The following is a 21,404-nucleotide window of genomic DNA, read 5'->3' as shown; positions in this document are numbered from 1 at the left end:
ACAGCATTCTACAAGCATTCTTATCCACAGCTGATAAATTAAACTAATGCCTTTTGGAATATGCTACGTTTGTATTTGCTGTTTCACTGGCATTCTAGTGCAAATGTTCATCTTTTAGGTAAACAAGCATGTCATGTCTTTCTCTTTCCTTCTGATATTCCTCTGATAACTTCCAGAGAGGAAATTACTACTAGACCCTGAAATAATAAGTCATTTCACGCTACTGAAATTTCAAACTATTGAAATATCAATCCTGTACACATCCAGTTGTTTTCAGGTTGGAAAAGAGAACCAGACCATTGTTTGAAAAAAAGAAAGGTAGAATCCTGACTCAAAAACCAAACAAAAACGTCATAATGAAAAGACAGTAGGTTCCACTGGCTTAACATGACAAATTTTACCAAATGCCAAGGACAAGCAAAAAGGACAGTTTGAAATGGTGCATCTATCCCACTTCAACACTAACAATGAACAAACTGTTCATTCTGCCATTCCAGAGTCACCTTTAGTATGAGCTTTTCAGGTAATATCAGTGGCCAGTGACTTAATTCCACCTTATCATTTGTTTGGTTTCAAGAACTATTGTCTCATAGCAAGATGGACTTCTTTGCTCAAATACATCTACACATCTTGAACACTCTTATGGTAATACATGAGTTAGCGTTCCCAGGTGTCTTTATATATACAAGGAAAACAAATACATCTGTGTCTTTGGATCAGAACTAGGAATCACAACAAAATATGACAGAAATTAGAACAAAAAATAGAACAATCTGTGAGAACAGCAATCACTGTCTGGTTTATTGTGATATCTGAACAGTAAATACTGCTGAAAATTCTCTAGGAGATCAGAACATTAATTTTATCACTGCTGTCAGATTTGGCATCCAAATGCAAGAGGTCTAAAAAGGAAATACACAATTAAGATGCGACAATATCATAGGTGTTTCACAGGATAAATTAACCCCGCTCAGTGACAAGCTATTGAGTCAAATCAGCTAACATTCAGGGATTGAGTGAATTTCTCATTTTAAAGAAAATATAAAAAATACCTTAAAGATAATAGGAATAATTAAAAGGACTGTACACTGGGGAAAAAGGACATGGGGACGGTGGCTCTCAATTTATACATGCCAGAGAGGTACAAAAGTTTAAATAAGTTTATAAATTCAGACATAATCCTGATAATGTGAAAGGAAACGAAAAACATCTGAGAGAAGATTCAGATAGCATTTCTGGAAGTATATGATTATTGAGCTGTGGTTCTACAAGAAGGTAAACTGTGCTTAGTTCTAAGTGTTGCTGTATTTTTGACTTGTATCTATCCTTTTTATTTTATTGTTTTAGAAAACAAATCATAAAACAAAAATAAGTTCTGCATTTCAATGTATTCACTTCTAGGGAAATAAGAAATGAACTATGTTAATCTTATACTGTGGATTAGAGCTGATGAATGGGTCATAAAAGCAAAAAACCAATAATTTCAGGTATGAAAATAAAATTAGTTTTGTAAATCATGTAAAAACCTTTACATTCAATATCACTGAGATACTCAGCTGAGCAAAAACTTTAATTAAAACTAAACACAAACCAAAATACTTTCTGATATCAGAAATGACAATACCTCTCTGAGAAAACTTCAGTATGCATAAATCACTCCAATGGATATAAAGCACAACAGAAAACAAAACATTTAAATCCCAATCTCTACAAGAATATTTTGTTTAACATCTTGTCTGTTTCTGCATCCTGAGATTGTTTTTTCATAAGTACATTTCTTAAAACTGCCTCAAGAATTTATTTTTTTAATTATATCCACTTCTGTTGAACAATACATTGTGAATGCCTGATTCCCTAGGTGGGTCAGGATAAAAGTAATCACCTCATATATTCACAATTATAAAGTAAAAGTAATGTAGCCTAAATTGTAGGAAAATCCATGAAAAAGAAAAGATTACTTGGATTATCTAATTCATTTCTGGCACTTCAGATATATATTTACATATATATTTCTACTAACTGTAATAACAAGCAATATTTTTTCCCTTTCATGGATCTTAAACTATGCATTATTTTATAAGTATACATCAAATACAATCTGGGATTGTATCAGAATTTTCCTGATACACCTGTATTCATTAGTCACTTGAAAAACTTAGATTATTGGAGTTCAAAATCATTTCCGTTGTCCACTGTGGGTTTTTTGATTGGTTGGTTTGGTTTGGTACCTTTTTAGATATAAGGGCATTTACCTCAAAATGACTATGTACCCAAAATCATAAATATACCAAGAACTAAAATGTGAAAACCTTAAACATTCAGAATCTGCTATTTAAGACTGATGGTTTAAATTAATTTAGATCTTTCAAGCCTAAATGTTTGTTATTGCAAAAATATACAACAGAAATTGCAGTTCCTAAAATTATCTTGTTTACTACTATGGTAATTTTATTACAGTAACCCTTTTTTCCCATGATAAATTAAAAACAAACAAACAAACCAAAACCAACCCAAACACAACACATAATAAATTCACAAGGAATATATTATATGGTAACTACAGCCTCTATCTTTCCCTGACTGTAATACCACTACGAGAGCACACCTGTTTCTATGTTTTAGGCTTATTTAACTTTTAAATTACAAGAGCCACAAAATAAAAATATAAAATGCAGGCTTTGCCAAACGCTCTGCTTGATGTTGGCTCAGATTCTTTACTAGTCAAATGCATTACAGACTCCTAGCATTGCTTTGGTAGCTTTGTAGAAAATCAAGCCAAAACTGGTCTCACTCAGCTTTAGTTCTGGCCATCTGCTTGGAGCATCTGGTAACAGGGTACATTCACCCACATCCAGAACGTGATCGTTCCTTTGCCAGCTATGTGCCTAGGTAACTGGCAATATGTGCTTGCCGCTACTAACATGACAACTGTCAAAAAGAAGTTGAACGTGTACGGATTAAACTAATGCATTGCTGTCTCAACTCACAGCAGTATTTTTCTGACACAATTGCTTGGTAATGACAACAACATATAACCCAGTTACTCAGAGAAGCGTTTTCAATGTTAGGAAAGAGGTTAGGGAAAAGATCAAAATACTTTGAAAAGTTCTTTTTTATGTATTATCTTTTTACTGTTTTCTCTGACAAGTAGAAAATGGATATGCAGTTACTATTTTAGAAGAAAATAAGATATTTAATTCTAGCAAAGAGTTAAATTTTTAGATAAAAATGTCAGAATTGTACATTCAATATCTGATTTTTGAAGAAGTCAAATGAATTGAATATAACTTGAAATGATTTGAAATGCTGTAGGAGAAATGAGAAAATAAACAATGTATAAGAACACAAATGGTAAAGGAATGTATACTTTTAACTGAAATTCATTATGTCGTGTAAGTATAATTTTCTAATATCTCTCTTAACCCAGAAAGAATGCACAAATTTGTAGGCTGGTAGGTATTTCATATTTGATGTAGTATTAAAAAAAAAAAAAAAAAAATGAGGGGAGAGTGGTAAATGAAATTAATAAAATTATCATTTCCTTTACAAAATAGAATTTCACAAACTTTTAATCCTCTTTCACTATGAAATTTGTGAAGTGGTCAGATTCACCCCATAGCTAGCGAATGTGCAATTAAATGCATCAAAAGCACGTGAAAGAACTACAGACTGAGAATCTAAACGAAAAGCCTGGAAAACTAATTCAGGATCACGATAGTAAGTTATTACACTGCTTAAAGTAAGAGAATAAAAGTGGGGGTATTCTGAGATTGTCATGGTGACATCTCTCTGCTTGCCCTGTCTCAGTCATCCATTGTCATTTTTCCTGTATTTAAACCGAAAGCTCCATGGAATAAAGGTCACAGTTTTGTTCAGCACTGAGTTGGCACGCAAGACTGAGTGGTACTCATCCACCAGCATGGCTCCAATACACAATGCTGCTGCCACAAATGCTGCCAAATTTGTAACAGTAACGAAGTTATATTCTATTTCTGCTAAGCACTGAGATTATGATTGATAAATGCCTTGCTTCTCATGCAGGTGGTCCAGCAATCATCTGCCATTCCATGTCAATCATGCTAATCCACTTTAAAATAGGTTAGGAAATCAGAACTGTATTTTTTCCATCCTCAAATTTTCAAAAGGCTTTACAAAGTATTCGTTCAAGTCCTTTGAAAAGTTATTCCAAAATAAAATATCACATACCATATCTTAAAACTCCTTTGGAATGTTTCTGTTGTTTTCAATATACCTATTCTCAAAGCTTTATGCTCTGTTACTCTGTAACGTTTACGCAAGGAGATTTTTATAATGATACAAGAAATACAACTACAGTAAGTTCTTAATGAATTGTACATGGTGAAAATTGCTCTCATATCTGTTAAAATGCTTTACTGTGGAATAAACAAGTGCACAAGGAGTGTGGGCCACACACATTTGGTGAAAGAGATAGGGTAAATCTCCTTTGGATCTAGCTGATCATAATGTTTCTTTGTGGATACAAAGAAATTAATGATGTATAAAGTTTTGCCATTCTTCTCTCATAATGATCTGCATGCAAATTCGTCCTGTTTTACACTTACATTCAACATCTTAAGCTTTCAGCTTTCTGTCAGGGAAATTTATTCAAAAGAAAAGGAGAAAATAATATGTAACAAAAAGGAAGTTTATCAAGCTCACAAAATAAACACAAACACATACACTGAAATAATTATTCAGGCACTGCAAATTGCTTCCAGGGTTAAATACAAATAGCATTGCCCCCTCCTTTACTTGCTGCTATGCAGGCAAGCCTGATGTTCCAAAAATCAACCACTACAGAAAACTAAAGATGATGTTCAAAATAAAGCAACTTTCCAACAACAATCCCTAGTCACTTTTGAGGCTTTCAACCTAAGATTCTCAAAATACAACTATCACTTGAAACTGTCCGCTGTCCAAGTTGAACACCTCAGAAACATATCCATTTCCAAAAATTCTCATTCATGTTTTAAAGCAGACTGTGTGTTAGCTGTTTATAACAACGTAAAATAGTAAGAGCATATTAATTTATATTTGTTAATTTGTAAGGAGGTTCTGCATGAAACTCTTTGCCTCAGAGAGTGGAATGAAGGAGAATCTACATATGGTAGCAGAAAGTCCTTCTGTTTTTACACAGCCTGTATGATTTCCAACAACCACATCATCCAGTAAAGCTCACTTTTAGAAATATTTTATTTCAGAACAGGTTCTCTTATAAATGCCTGCTGTATTGTTTCTTTGCGTTTTAACCTAAATTTGTACTACTTCCTCAGTCACAGACTTTCCACATATACCTCAACAAAGGCATCCTAGTTACATTCTTAAAGAGGGGAAGGAAAAAAAAATGATTTTAGCACAGATTCTTGAACTATTTCAAATAAATATGTTTTTGCATCTTCTTTTTAGTCTTTTTGCATCTTTTCATTTTGAGTATCCAACAAAGAAAGTAGCGCCCAATAAGAAGTGTCAGAAAAATATTAAAATTTCAAACAAAGTCTGCATAACTCCACGACTTCTTCTTAAAATAAGTAAATAAATAACAAATGCTGTAGCCACAGTCAAGGGAGGAATGAAATGTCTCATCCCCGATTTTTAGTTAGTGACATTTCTGTCACCAGGATTTCTGTCCACAGAACTGCTCAAAGTGGTTATAATGACAAGAACCGAGAAGTGGCTCTTTCAGTTGATGTTTTTGAAAGGTAGCTTTGTATGAACAGCTGTGTTTTCAACATGCTTGCCACCTCTAAATTGGTCCTCGTGAAGTGAACTGTTTGCCTTATTGCCAGCAGGGCACATTGCAGTGTAGCTGCTGCATTTTTAGTTTTTATCACTGTCTCTCTAACTGCTGAAGTGGAAAAGAAAGATTGCCAAAATCTGACGTGCTTCTTTTCCTTTCTGCCCACTCTGACTTGGTTTTTAGCTGTCTGTTGCTCCAGTGATGAGAAACGTTGCTCAGTTTATTCATTCACTGAATGTCTTTTCCAGCTCAAATAATGGTGATACACTCTTGTGAATCAAGGATCCAGCTGTCAATAGCAGTGAACGAAACACACCTAATTAAGACATGCCAATACATTAAACCTAAGAAGTACACCATATTTGATAGGACCATAACCATGGACTGAATGTAATTCAGGTGGTCTTCCAGTAGAATTTAAGGAATCTCTCCACAAAGATTTAAGCACCTTATGACATAAGTTCTAGTACAGGAAAACAGTAATCCTGAATAATTTTTAGATGGAGACACCACTGAGACTTTTCAATTACAGACATTAGTAAACAAATAATAGCATTTTATCCAAATGAGAGAAAACATGTATAACCAAAGTGCACATGGTAACTTTTCAGTGCAGTTAATTAAAGATTTGTACATCAAAGACACCAAAACTATAATTTGCAGCTCCTCCTGCTGCTTGTGTCCCCAGCTTACTGGTGACACTTTGCTGCTGAGCCTCATCTCTACAGGCTTTTCTGTTGTGCTTCATAATTCTCGTAAGTTTTATGAATCCATTGCATTGCATCAAAAATACTGAATGGGCATCAGAAGCTGCAAAGGAGCTGTAATGAAATAGCATTCTTACTTAATATTTTCTGTTGTTGTTGTTTTGAAGGCAAAAACTACTTTTGCAAAGAAACCTTTATGTATTTAAATCTAAAATATCTTAAATACTATTCAGGTTCTTTTTGTTCATATTAGTACCTTTAAAATTGGATATTTGAAATGCAAAACTACTGGAAGGCATTTACAAAAGTTCTGAAAATCCCTGTTACTAACAGTATTTCAATTTGGTCTTTATTTACTGTTATCAGTATACTAATGAAGAAAGGGAATCAAAGCATTCCCAAAGTTCAAAGTCTCAAACAGTTAAATGCTTACTCTCCGATTATCTCTGTGAGGCTGCATTCTTCAAGGAAATTGAACTTCAATTACAATTTATAGTCTTGAGTGCAAGATAGCAGTTTACATGGGGTTGACTTTATTACAGTAGGCTGCAGCTCATTTATAAGTTCAAAATGGTTTGTATGTATCTCAAGGTTAGAAATTAACTGCATACACACAGAAGCACAGACACACATCAGTTGACAAAAGCAGAATCATAGTCCCATACTCTTTAACATCATACTGAGCTTTGATTTCTTCAAATGGAACCAGAAAACTTAACATCAGCAATCTGTATTTTCTTAACCTCTTCACCAACATTCTCTATTGAAGCTTCACACAATACTACTACTAGAAGCAAAAAGACCAAAACACTGCTTTATTACTCGAATGATTGTACATAAGTTTTCCTGTGCATTTCACTTTTTCTGTTTTTTTGTATAGTGTCCCAAGTCATCATGGGTGTCCATACTACTCTGCAAATACTCTTATTCCATGCCATGAGTGATTGTCAATAGCAAATCATTCTCATGTAAAATAATACTCAGATATAACACTGATTAAAACAAAAATCTTTCAAAAGGGACAGAGTGAAAATTATTCTGCAATCTGTTCTTCAAGGCACTCAACCCAGTGAATATTTTATACAAAGCAGAAGCACATCAACTGCTCAAATAAGAAAGATTTATGCTACAACACCACATGAGCTTGAGTTGGTGTCTTATTAACTGAAGCATTCACCAGAAAGAGAAAAGACATCAGATTAAATCATAAGGAAAAAGAATTTCAACATGGATTTCTCACATCTGTTTTTATGTCATTTGCGGAAAGCCTCATCTAATATGTGATGTGAACATGTCCACTAATGCTCCTGTTTTGGCATGAGAATCTCAGAGAAACTAAAATATTAACTGATGTTGGCACTATGTACACAAAAAGGTAGTAGTTTGTATGCTTTTACTGGTAGAAGATCTCAAGTACCTAGAACTTCACACATTAAAATTCCATCTCAGTCCACATCCAACCATTCACAGTGACCAACAACAAATGTCTAGTGTGGAGCAGAAAAGCAGGACAATTATGTCATTACTGTTTCTCAGAACACTTTCCTACTCATGAGCATGATAACGAAATCTAAATACTGAGCTTAGATATCCACAGAGCAGTTTGCTGAACCTCAATAATTTTATTAGTCAAGTAAGGTTTCCAATGATGTTTCAATCATTAGAAGCTTACAGTTTGTATTCTCCACACTTTCAAATATATTTGCAAAATACAATTCAAATAAATTTTTAGAAGTCAACGGGACATGTGCCTAAGAAAGTACATGAAGAACAGGACTCAAAAAGCACTCCCTCTCCTCCTCCTTACCTTTTCTATAATAAATCACATCTGTGCATTTGGCCTAGAATGATTTCTACCTAGAGATCTTTAGTAAATGGGACAGTACTCTAGATACATTAGGTAGGTAATAGGTACATTACTTACCTTATGGTGGATAATTTAAGAGCAAGTTATAAGCTAGACATTAGCAGTCCAATACATATCTTTATTCTTCTGCAAGCCCACATTCATCTTATTTCCCAGAACAAAGAAACAGATTATATTTTTACTACTTCTGTCAGCATGTCTTCACATTTCAGTATAAACTGGGCCATTTCCATAAAAACATATTATTAATCCTCAAAACAGCAGAATGTTTTCTGTATGTTTACCTCACACGTTGTCTGTTCACTTTTTTAATATATTTGCATGTTAAAGTAAAATATTAAATTTCCTTACATGTATATAACATAGAAGCCATAAACACTTGCCAAATGTTCTTCAAATTGGCCCAACTCTCATGCAACTCAGTACGGTCCACCACCTTTCCTCTGAGCTGATATGGATTGTCTATTTGATCAATATGTCCAGTCCTTCTGGGCCTGCAAAGGAAATCTGAAATCCAAATCCTTGACACTTGACTTTTGTAATTCTCTCTATCGATACCAACAACGTCTCAGAAGTTATTTATCAATGTCAATAAAGCATTGATTCTCATCTTACAGTTTGTAAACAATGTCACCGTGAATTTTAATGTAAGAGGCAAAGGGGAAAAGGGCACAGACATGTATAATATGGTAGTCTTCTCAGATAAAGTATGGTTTAAGTTAGTGTATGGACTATTTTCTGAAGTAAGTGCAGGAGCTAATGAATACTACTTCAAATATAAAACATGGAAACGTTTGAATTATATTACTTGGAATACAAATACACTCATGATAGGACATTTTTTCCATAGAAAGAATAACTAGATAGCAAAAAAATCTAAAGTAAAGACACATTTGACACTTCGGGACATCGAGACTCCCATCTTTATTATCATTTGGGATATGAAGAAGATCTGTAACTTCATTGAAAATTTCAGATTCTTCCAGAGCTATGGATTGAAGAAGCAATTGCTAGCGTTGACTATTTTTTCTTATCTCTCTGAAGTCACTTTTCTTGTTTTTTTTAATCCCTTGCAATTGAAATTATTGAAGCCAAAATATGCACAGCAGTATTCAGACTAGGTATGTCAAGATGACAACCTATTTATTATGAGGTATAGTATTCTTTCTAGTTATTACTTAAAGAAGGAGATGGGGAGGGGAAGTTTTACTCCCAAACAACAGCTACAGAAAGAATCAGAAAATAATAAAACTAGCGGATTATTAATTTTGTATCTTTCTGTTTAAATATCTCAGAAGCTCATGTAGGTATGTCACCATTAGAAATGAGTATTAATCCAATCATTTCATTTTCCTTTGATTACATATAAGTCATGTTCTTTATATTTTTAAATTTCACGTTCAAAAGTTAAGTATTCATTCTCTGTAGAATTTTGCTCAGTTTACATTTTCAAAGCCAACAGAACTCAGCCTGCTTCTGGTGATAACTGTAAGAAAAAAAGAAAGGATTTTAAAGGAACATAAAATATGTAGAAAAATCTCACTGATATATTTTGCTTTATACTTTGTAGATCTTCATCTTTCTTTAGAGCAATGCTCCACTGGATATATGACAAGCTACAAGTCTAAAGATATATTACTATATTAACTTCATTTATGCTATTTAGATACCACTACAATACTCTAGGCACCACAGTCATTTTCTTTTCTTACTTGCAATAATTAACATTAGAGAGCAAGAGATAGCTAAATTAATTTATAACTTTATAGTTTCTTATACTAATTATTTCCTCTTCTTATATTTTAGGTCATCCTGTCATTCCTGCAAACACTAATCAATCATGGGATTTGAAGTTAATACTACTAAATAAATGAATTGCTTAATCTCCTATGACCATCTATACATGCTTCATCTTCACAAAGCTTATCAATTTTATGTCAACAAGGACAGAGTGACCTTCATTTCCACAAAATGTCTCTTGCTACTGGACAAGTTGCTTGTAAATTTATCACTTATCCTCAGGAAGAAAGTCCTTCGAAATCTGCCTTTGACAAATGCAAGTCTATGTTTTATCAATTGACCGGGTCATACTGAATTCCAAAATCGTAACCGTGGAATACTAAAGGGTCTCTTACTTCTACAAACATTTCAGCTAAAATGAAGGACATGCAACTCAAAATTAATTTTCTACTTGGCCTAGTTATCACTGCAGTAGTACAGGCTGTAGAAAAAAAAGCAGACTGCCCAGAGTTGTGTATATGTGAGATCAGACCTTGGTTCACTCCCCGGTCTGTATATATGGAGGTTCCGACAGTGGACTGTAATGATTTAGGCCTTTTAAATTTTCCAGCCAGACTGCCTGCTGACACACAGGTTTTACTTCTACAGACTAACAATATTGGAAAAATTGAACACTCAGTAGACTTCCCAGTGAATTTAACTGGTCTAGACTTATCTCAGAACAATTTATCCTCGGTGGCCAGTATTAATCTTACAAAAATACCACAGTTGCTTTCTGTGTACCTGGAAGAAAACAAACTTACTGAACTCCCTGAAGAATGTCTCTCTGGACTCCACAACTTACAAGAGCTTTACATTAATCATAACATGCTTTCTATGATTGCGCCGGGAGCTTTCATAGGCCTCAATAATCTTCTCAGACTTCATCTCAACTCAAATGGTCTGCAAATGATCAACAGTAAGTGGTTTGAAGCTATTCCTAATCTGGAGATTCTCATGATTGGAGAAAATCCAATAATCAGAATCGAAGATATGAACTTTAAGCCACTCATCAATCTGCGCAGCCTAGTTTTAGCCAGCATAAATCTCACTGAAATACCAGATAATGCTTTGGCTGGCCTTGAAAATTTAGAAAGCATTTCCTTCTATGACAATAGATTTGTTAAAGTGCCCCATATTGCCCTTCAAAAGGTTACAAATCTCAAATTTCTGGATCTAAATAAGAATCCCATTAACAGAATACGAAGAGGGGATTTTAGCAATATGCTGCACCTGAAGGAGTTAGGAATTAATAATATGCCTGAACTGATTTCCATAGATAGTCTTGCTGTTGATAATTTACCAGATTTAAGAAAAATAGAAGCTACCAACAATCCGAGATTATCATACATTCATCCAAATGCTTTCTACAGACTTCCCAAGCTGGAATCACTCATGCTCAACAGCAATGCACTGAGTGCCCTGTACCGCAGTACAATAGAATCGTTGCCTAACCTGAAGGAAGTTAGTATACACAGCAATCCCATTAGATGTGATTGCGTCATCCGCTGGATTAACATGAACAAAACAAACATTCGCTTCATGGAGCCAGAATCTCTGTTTTGTGTAGACCCTCCTGAATTCCAAGGCCAGAATGTGAGACAGATACACTTCCGGGAAATGATGGAAATCTGTCTCCCTCTGATAGCTCCTGAAAGTTTTCCATCTACTTTGGATTTAGAAACTGGCAGCCATATTTCCTTACACTGTAGAGCAACAGCAGAACCAGAACCTGAAATCTACTGGATAACGCCATCAGGACATAAACTTTTGCCTAATACTATTTCTGATAAATACTACATTCATTCTGAAGGAACATTAGACATAAGTGATGTAACAGAGAAAGAAAGTGGTTTATACACATGCATAGCAACAAATTTAGTTGGGGCAGATCTAAAGTCAGTTATGATTAAAGTGGATGGCTCTCTCCCTCAGGACAGCGATGGACCTTTAAGTATCAAAATCAAAGATGTAAGATCTAATTCTGTTTTGGTTTCATGGAAAGCAAGTTCTAAAATTCTGAAGTCCAGTGTTAGATGGACTGCTTTTCTGAAAGCTGAAAACTCTCAGGCTGCACAGAGTGCTCGAGTACCATCTGATATAAAGGTATATAACCTTACACATCTAAATCCATCAACTGAATACAAAATTTGTATAGATATTCCCACTATTTACCCACAGAATAAGAAACAATGTGTCAACGTAACCACTAAAGGACTAGATATGCCAGTGAAAGACTATGAAAAGAACAGCATAATAGGATTTCTTGCCGGCCTTGGTGCTCTTCTGGGAATCATCTCTGTGGTGTATCTCTACAGCTGCATCTCACGGGATATGAACTATGATGTTCGACACAGCTATATGAAGAAATACCTGAAGAAACAATCCTTTGCACTCAATGAGCTTTATCCTCCTCTAATCAGTCTTTGGGACATGGGCAAAGAAAAAAGCACAGCAATGGATGTTAAATCAACTCTAATAGGCGTACCAACTAATATGTCATAAATATCGATTTCTGAAATAAAAAGCACAGGACTGTACGTGTGCTAAATAAAACAGAAACAAGAAAAATTGTATCTTTTAGAAATTAGATGCCTGGACTTTGCTGCTGACAAATAGGAATATGTACTGCCTCAGCATAAGAGAAGAATTTTAACTAAGGCTCCTAAGGGTATTCTACCAACCAAATACAATTAACTTCATTTTCTAGAACTTTCGTGAGACTTTTAAGTCTGGAATACAGTGCAAGTAGCCAAGAACGTTTTCTGTATATTTTTTTTTTTACTATTACTTAAAAGTAGTGGAACTGAGCAATACCTCCTCCTGTGCTGTATTACACACAATAGCCACGAGTTTTGCAGTGAAAGCTATACTAGGATTGACATATGGTGTAATGAAATGGACAAATTCTGTAGAGTAGACACAGTGAGTATGTGAAATTTTTTTATGAGGAAAATACATTTTTGATTAAAATCAAAACCGTTTTTGGCTTGTTTGTTTCTAGAGAAGTATTTGGGGTGCTCTTGTTTGACAATAAACAAACTCATGATAATATCCGTTAAAATATTTCCTTACATATTCTCCTGCTGAAATGCCAATTGGAGCACAAAGGTTATTTTTGATAGTTTTAGGCTGTACAACTGCAATGACCCGCATAATAAACACTTTCACAAAGTACTTACTCATACTGGTTAGTAATAATAATTGTATTTTATGTACTACTTAAATGTGGGAGGAAGAAGAGAGAAGGGATTCTCCTGAAAGAGTCCAGCGGGGGGCCACAAAGATTATAAAGGGTCTGGAGCATCTCCCCTATGAGGAAAGGCTGTAACCTGGGTCTGTTCAGCCTTGAGAAAAGAAGACTCAGAGGGGATCTTATTAATGTTAGGAGTAGCTTAAGTGTGGGAGTCAAAGAGACATGGTCAACCTCTTTTCAGCAGTCTGTGGGGACAAGGCAAGTGGAAATGGTCACAAACTGGAGCATAGGGTGTTCTGCTCCAATATGCAAAGAAAATTCTTCACAGTGAGGGTGATGGAGCACTGGAACAGGCTGCCCAGGGAGGTTGTGGATTCTCCTTCTCTGGAGATATTCAAGACCCTCCTGGATGCCTATCTGTGCAAACTGCTGTAGTGGGCCTACTTTGCAGGGGGACTGGGCTTGATGATCTCTAGAGGTCCCCTCCAACCCCTACAATTCTGTGATTCTGTGAAGGACAGAAAGGAGACATAGGACTGAGAGGGAATTATTGATAAAAGCAAGTTCTAAGCTACTTTGCTATTTTCCCAAAAGACTTAAAAATAAATGCATGTTTAGACTCAGAACGTATAAATCCAGTATTTTGTCTTCAATCAAAAGGGAAATTCAGTTATTAGTGATGTCTAAACTTGAGGCTGTGATACACTGAACTCATCTAGTTTGAACAGCTTAGATGACATTAAGGATTTCTTTGTAGACCTGCGCGCTTCTCCTCAGCAATAACAACAACTGACTAGTTTATAAACAACACCAGCTTTCACAATCTAACAAGCAGTAAATGACTGACAGAAACATTATTAGTAAAAATGAAATAAATGAAGTGAAATGAGAACAATGAATACCTGACTCTACTCATATCAAAGTTAAAATTCTCATGAGAGCAAGACTGGGCCCATAAGCAGAAATGTGCTCAAAGTCCTGTTGATCAGAATTTTGATCACAAGCCAAAAGTGACTCTTGCAGAATAACTACCAAGTCCTCTAGAAAAAAGACATCTGACCATTAAGATGGCTGAAGACATGGTGACTCTAAATAAAGAAACTGATTTAAAAAAAAATTATGTTATTTCATTTGATGACTATAAGTACAAACAGGAAGAATGAAGAAAAAAAGTTATCACTGAATTTTGTAACTAGGGAACTAAATATCAACTGAATGCATAGGTAGCTTCTACAAAAAGTAAAAATAGGAGTCACAAACATTACTCTTAAGTAATTCACATATGTTACATATTTAAAACTCTACAATAACATACATTTTATTTTTTTAGACTTGGCTAAATAAAAATTTCTGTGGAATCATTGACAGCATATTTGTAGATAGAACAGAACTACCTTTTGTACATAGAAATTCTCTTTTTCCATGTATTTATAGTTTTTTTTATATATAATTTCAAAGTATTATTGGCATGTAAACATTCATAACATGGAAAAATCATTTCATTTTCCCTTCTGCTATTTAATAACAGGCATTTGTTTTTAAAATATATTTTTTTCTAATTAAGTTTTAGCATAATAAAATTATGCAAAGGTTATTTTCAAAGTTTCTAAAGGCAGGAAGAAACAACCTGGTGTTAATCCTAAACTATCAAAAATAGGATATTAGTAGGTTTTATACGCTTGAATGAAAAAAAGAAAACCAACAACATGATGAATCGCTGTCATGCACAAAGGAAAGCTGAAAGGTATCAGATAAAGATGCTGAAATGACGTTGCTGATTTCAGCACCATAGACAGAGTTTATGGAGTGCTGCAGTTTACAAAAAAAAAAAAAAAAGTACCCACCACTGGGCCATCACCATGCAGACACTGTACATGTTAACAAGAACATGTGGGTATGTTCTGTATTCCTACCTTTTGAATCAAGCTACTGCTGAACTTACAACTGATACAGCTTAGAAACAAGAATCTTTTTCAGGCAGAAACAGCTTCGTACACTTTTATAAAATACGAACGCCAGCATGAAAATCCTTCCCCCCACCTCCATCATCATGTAAGCCCCAATTATATCTACATTATTTAGATATCTCATTAAATTGTTTTGTTTCTAGATAACTTGCATTAGCGTACAGAATTTTTGTACTTAACTGCTAAGTAACTAAGTATATCTCACAACTATTTGAATCACTCTGTAATTTATCTTGATATCAAATGAAAATATACCTGATATCTTAAGAAAAAACTGATGGTTCCATTGCTAACTGCCCAGATGCAAATGATTTAATTTATCTCTCAAAAAGAAAAATACATTTGCATTTTGTTAAATAACATTGCAATCCTCCTCTCATGTCACACTGAGGAAGTCATTTTATAACTTAACGCCTTACTTTCTCCATTTCTGAAAGATTGAGTTGAGATTTTGTTTTTAGTAGGAAAAAAGAACTTTGGTAACCAAACAACTATCAATACACATCTCCAGTAATCACTATTAAATTGAGTAATATTCTTTATTTTTGCATGTTCTATCCGCTATCATTTAAAAGTGCTACTTCAAGGAATACTAGAAAAATGCACAAAAGAACAGGATCAAAAGTGTCTCTACATTAGGTTACAAGATCACAGATTTTTCAGTAGCTCATATAATTCAAGAATTTTCACACCATAAAATAGTGGCCAAGAAATGGATTAATTTTATCCTGACATTTGACAGCAAAACTCTCTGAAACAAAAGAAAACAGAAGGCAAGATCAGTGTTTGAAATGTCTGGCTAAGCAATACTCAAAGCATAAGACATTAATTCAGTGTGTGGACACAGTTGCCTTACCTCTTTCTGTCAGCTACTATACTGAAAATAGCAATGCTCTATTCATGGAAAGATTAACCATTTACTTCTTGGTAAAACATTACAAATATCAATTCCAACATTCCATCAGTTAACAGAGACAAGATGATATATATGTACATTTAAGTTTTTGTTCTAGCTACCATAAAGTGAAACTGCAACTTCAAGTGGTAGCTACAAAATAGATAAAAGATGGCAATTTCCCTCTTAATAAAAAAATCAATTTCCAAAATTCACTAATAAAATGCACTCTGTTTATGTAACCTTAACCAATGACCTCAAGATAAAGAATAAATGGAGATCCTTTCCTCAATCTTTTGCTGGTTAGTCATAGAAAAGACACAAGGATCAACAATTGTTAAGTACTTCATCATAACACAGCTTATCAAAAGACATCTTGGATAAAACTGAGGAAGGAATGACAGAAAAAATGACAGAAAAAAAAATTAACAAGTGATTTCTTTAGAATGCTTTGAGGTTCCATGATCAACAGTGGAAAGATGATGAAATAAACTGCTAAGTAGGAAAAATATTCATTTTTGTGGAATATGGGTTGACCTTGCCAACTAATTGTTTTTGTAGATTAGTTGGTTGACCTACAAAATGTGTAATTTGAGTAGCTTCCAGTTTAATACCACTGGAAAACAACCTGAATCAGTCTCCTAGGAAAAAGACTAAAGAAATACTGATGAGAATACAATGCTACAACAGTAGCCACAAAACAAGAAGGATTATGAAAACAGTAGAAATATTCTGAACACAATATGAAGCTACTAAGATCAAAATTCATCCCAGATGTCAAAGTTTGTGAAATGAAAAAATACCTAAATTATCAATTTAACAGTTCTAGAACTTGGGTTTTAAACAAAATAATTGCAATTACTCATTTATACACATAATTCCACTTCAGTTATGACTAAAATGTGGTAAGCTATTAATAACTGGAATATTAAAGTACATGGCTATATCCTATCTTGTGAGATCTGTCCTTTGAAACTGAGAACTGACTTATTCAACAAAAATTCTAAAGAAGGTGAATCCTTCCGGGGAAAAAAAAAAAAATCTGCTGTTCTTCAAACATTAACATGTTTTTATAAGATTTATTTAAGCATTAAGGAAGAAAAACCTCCATTTTCATCTGCCAAATGACTGTGACTGTCCAGGTATTTACATAACATGAATTAATAACAAATCATGAAATGAGATGCAGATACAAAATGTTGACATTCTAGAACACTTGATATTCACTGAACTAACCATTTCAGATTTTAAAAAGTTCCTTTGGAAAAAATATTTAATTCTTTCTAATTCTCAGCCCACAAAGACATTGAAGTAGTACTCTGTAAATGAATAGCCTTCAAAGCAACAGAATCTTTTGCTGTCATTCTTCCTTTCAGAGGAAGATGAAAGTTAGAAATAAAAATCTTCTTGCTGCTTAAAAAAAAAAAAAAAAAAAAAACACTTCCTTAGGTTTGTTTTGTTTTGTTGTTATTTTGCTGTTGTTGTTGCTGTTGTTTAGGTTTTTTTTTTTCCTTCAGATTACATTGTCTCTACACCCTTTTTGCCTTTTCTTTCTCCTGTATCTTCCAAGCACCATGTTAGTCCTTTCCTCATTTCCTGCTACTACTGTTTTAGTCTGAAACATCACTTCCAACACTGCAAGTAAAGGCAGATGTTGTCTGACTTAATAGAGAAACTATCAAGCAAACATCATATTTGGGAGCAAAATATTTGAATATCAAAACATAAATATTAAGGAAAGACCTGGAACTCTTAAAGAAAAAATGTGCTGTACAAAAAATCAGCTAATGACATGAAGTATCATGTATAAAGCATAAAAATATAATGACACTCAGATGAAAATACTGATAGAGAGATGAGGGAATAAGGTAAAGCTGAAAGGGCAGGCAATTTGGGCAGATGGCCTATTCCTGATCCTAAAATAGCGGATGTTCTTTTCAACATTACAGTTTAGAAGAGTGGAAAACTACTCCATCTGCCTTACCCTTATGTAGCTATTGTTCCTCATTCATGTTGATTACAGTTTTATGCTGTGCTCCAAATAGCCATAGTGCTTGTGGGAATCACAAACCTACATGCTGTATCTATTGAGGTGCAAAGAGAAATTAAGAATAATTGGCCAAAGAACAAAATATTTATTATTATTGTAGTTTCTTGATCCAAGACCATTAATATTCATATTTCTACAAAATATACCATCTCATGGTATATGAGAACTTGGAAATGGGGAATTTCACCCCACAGGTTGAATTCACTGATTCCCTTCCACCCTCTCAAAGTATATAGGCCTGTAACGCCATGATCATCTAATACTATTTCCTGAAGCAGGAATTCTCCACTAACATAGAGAAATAAATGAAAGCATATGGAAAAAATACATCTATACTGGAATACCTTCCTAGAGCTAGAGACCTAGAGTAAAGAATCCCACAGTTCCTTCCAAGAATTACCCATTAAAGATACCAAGATACACAGATTATTGGGTTCTGTGCACTAGTCTGATACAGGACTCATTGTGTGTTCCCACTAGAGCTTAAGAGAAAACAGAAATGCTGAGGGCAGCTATATCTATAAGAGATAGACTTCCATATCTCAGTGCTACATCAAAGTCACCTTTAGGAAGGCTATAGATCCTGCTTCAAACTGTCCACATATCTCTAAATTATTATTATCAACTATACTGGTTGATTCCTTTTAAACAGTTCAACCCAACTTTTAACTCTAGATGCCATACGGATTTACACTCAGATTTCCTATCAGCAATGCAGCAATGATACTCCATAATATTTGGCTTAATAAATCAACTTGAGACTGGATTTGATCAGACAAAACTGTTGGTTGTTGGAGAGACAGCTCTCAGGTTCACACAGAGAAGGAAAACAAATCTGAAAAGAATCACGTTCATTACAAGATATTCAGAATTGATCCCCTCAGTTCTGACTAGTACAGAAGAAACATACTCATTTCACTCTCCGTCACCTAAGATTACCTGAAAGAAAGGCCTGTAAGGCAGTAATAGCCTCTTCTACTAACAGAAGGCAAGAACAAGGAAGAAATCAAGACACAAAAATGAACCTACACTCCGTAAATGTAGTTTCCAATGATATCACAGAGCAGAAATGACCTTACTCATCTTTTTAATGCAACTTCAGTATACCTTGAAGGATACATAACACTATCTCTGTAATAATAAAAAAAAAAAAGAAAGAAAAAAAAGAAGTGCCATGACCGAACTGAGGTCATGCAACAGCATGGACAACACAAAATAGAATGAAAAAATGAATGCTGCTTTTCAAGCTAACCAAACTGTTTGTATTTTAGCATATGAACACAACTCAGATTCCCTGAGGCAGCCATTGGACATAAAATTTGAGGGCAGATTCTTGTCAGATTTTTATAAAATATATACATAATGGTACTCTTGCTCTTAACATTTATGATGTTTCATTTGTGTCTCAAACATGAATTTCAGCTAAACTTAAAAACATACATGCTTGCACAAGTTTACCTGAAGTAACATAATACATGAACACCACCATCTCAATTCCATTTCTTCTAAGACGTATAAGATGATCTTTATGGGTCACTTCCAACTTGGGATATTCTGTGGTTCTATGACTGTAAGAGGATTTCAATACTCAAGATAGGATAAAATGTATGACTTCCAAACTATTAATTTAAACTTCAAAATAGCACTCTCCTCCATCACAACACATGCATATTCAAATGATCATGTCCAAATCACTGTGTCAGAGATCCAATTCAAAATTACTTTCTTTTAAGTCCTTCCAGGAACATCAATCTCTTTCTCACACCTTTCACATTTTTTCCATTCATTTAGCATTAACTTACTGTTGGCTCCTATAAAAATCACATTAGTCTGGGCATGCAGTCTTCTTTTTTATTATTTCATGAATGCTTCATATTTTCTCAGTTTCCTACAAAATGTGTCTTTCTCTATGTTATTTGTTATGATTCTTACAGAATTATGTGAAAAAAATAAAAACACTAAGGCTTAATTCTTCTATGGATTTGAGTGCAAATTTCAAGTATAGTTCAAGGAAAACTGCTCCTTTCAATAAACTAGATATATGAGTCACAATCTTTACTACAAACACCATCCAGAGTCTGACAAAAAAACAGGGGAGAGTTCAGTCAAATTTTAACATATCTCAAGCAACACCGAAATTTTTTGCAGCCCTGTTTCCTCAGCATTCTTCAACAGTTCACTCTTCTTTACCTTTAACATTATGTTAACTAAAGTTCAATCTCTTTCTTGGTCTTCAAAAAGTTGATTAAAATGTAGGATGTCTACTTGTGCCAGAATAATTTTAAGTTATTTCTAGTTTGTATGCTGTCTGCTTTATTAGAAAGATAAAGTAGAAAGAAAATAATGTTATTATTCATCCACACTTTCAAAATCTTAACAGTTTCTGAGCATATACAAATAAACACATTATGCTAAAGCAAAGCTCTACTGAAGACTATAAAAAAGCAACGTACATCATTCATTTAATTGAAAACATTACATAGATTTTTAATTACAACAAAATGGGAGAAGAAGGACATTATTTATTTAAAATATTTTAAATAGAAAACTTTGTGGAGAACATCTGTTTCAGAATTAAATATTTAAATATCCGCCAAGGAAATACTGGGTAGTCTATAATTGTAAGTAGCAGCACAGGAATGTTCTTTGCATTCAGATACAAACAAAATTCATATGCTGTACAATATATTCTAAACTATACTCTAATGCATTTTATTGCAAGATACCACCAAAAATTCAGGATTGCCTCAGATTCAAATTCCTTCTCACTTGAAAGTTTGCAAGAGCCTGCTACTGCTATTCATCACTATCAATTATCTTCCTACAAAATTTCTTAGGCTTTAGCTTTTATTCCTCCTCCTTTTGTCTCCTTCATCTGAAAATGTATCTTTGCTTCAATTATCTTAAATGTGAAAGTTCCCCATCTTTGTATGTCACACAACATCACTCTCCCACTATCAGCATCTCCCTTTTGTTTAACATTCTGGCTCTAAACTCTTATTCCTTTTCCAAAACTAATATTCCACTGCACTGGATGTATATAAGAATAGCAATTCTCCTTGATAAACCCCTTACATTCAAATATGCTATATATAATGAAATGACTTTCCTGTCATCTTTTAATAATTAAAAGTGTGGAAACCATGCCATAAATATTCAGAAAATGAGAGAAAGTCTAAGAAAGA

The 21,404-nt window shown here is 34.0% G+C and overlaps 2 protein-coding genes across 4 annotated transcripts in view; one reads left to right on the top strand and one right to left on the bottom strand.

The window, feature by feature from the left end:
- LRRN3 (leucine rich repeat neuronal 3) overlaps positions 1-13,090 on the top strand; it is a 58,521-nt gene extending 45,431 nt beyond the window's left edge. The window contains exon 2 of the mRNA XM_010706884.4: positions 10,139-13,090. Coding sequence (XP_010705186.1) covers positions 10,490-12,616 — 2,127 coding nt within the window. The 5' untranslated portion in view covers positions 10,139-10,489 and the 3' untranslated portion in view covers positions 12,617-13,090. The remainder of the gene's footprint in view (positions 1-10,138) is intronic.
- Positions 1-21,404, bottom strand: part of IMMP2L (inner mitochondrial membrane peptidase subunit 2) — a 474,009-nt gene that overhangs the window by 274,248 nt on the left and 178,357 nt on the right. The window lies entirely within an intron of this gene.

Source organism: Meleagris gallopavo, chromosome 1 (assembly GCF_905368555.1).
Source record: "Meleagris gallopavo chromosome 1, MGAL_WU_HG_1.1, whole genome shotgun sequence".
NCBI lineage: Eukaryota > Metazoa > Chordata > Aves > Galliformes > Phasianidae > Meleagris > Meleagris gallopavo.
The sequence above is the reverse complement of the archived record's forward strand: the minus strand, read 5'-3'. Positions and strand labels throughout refer to the sequence as shown.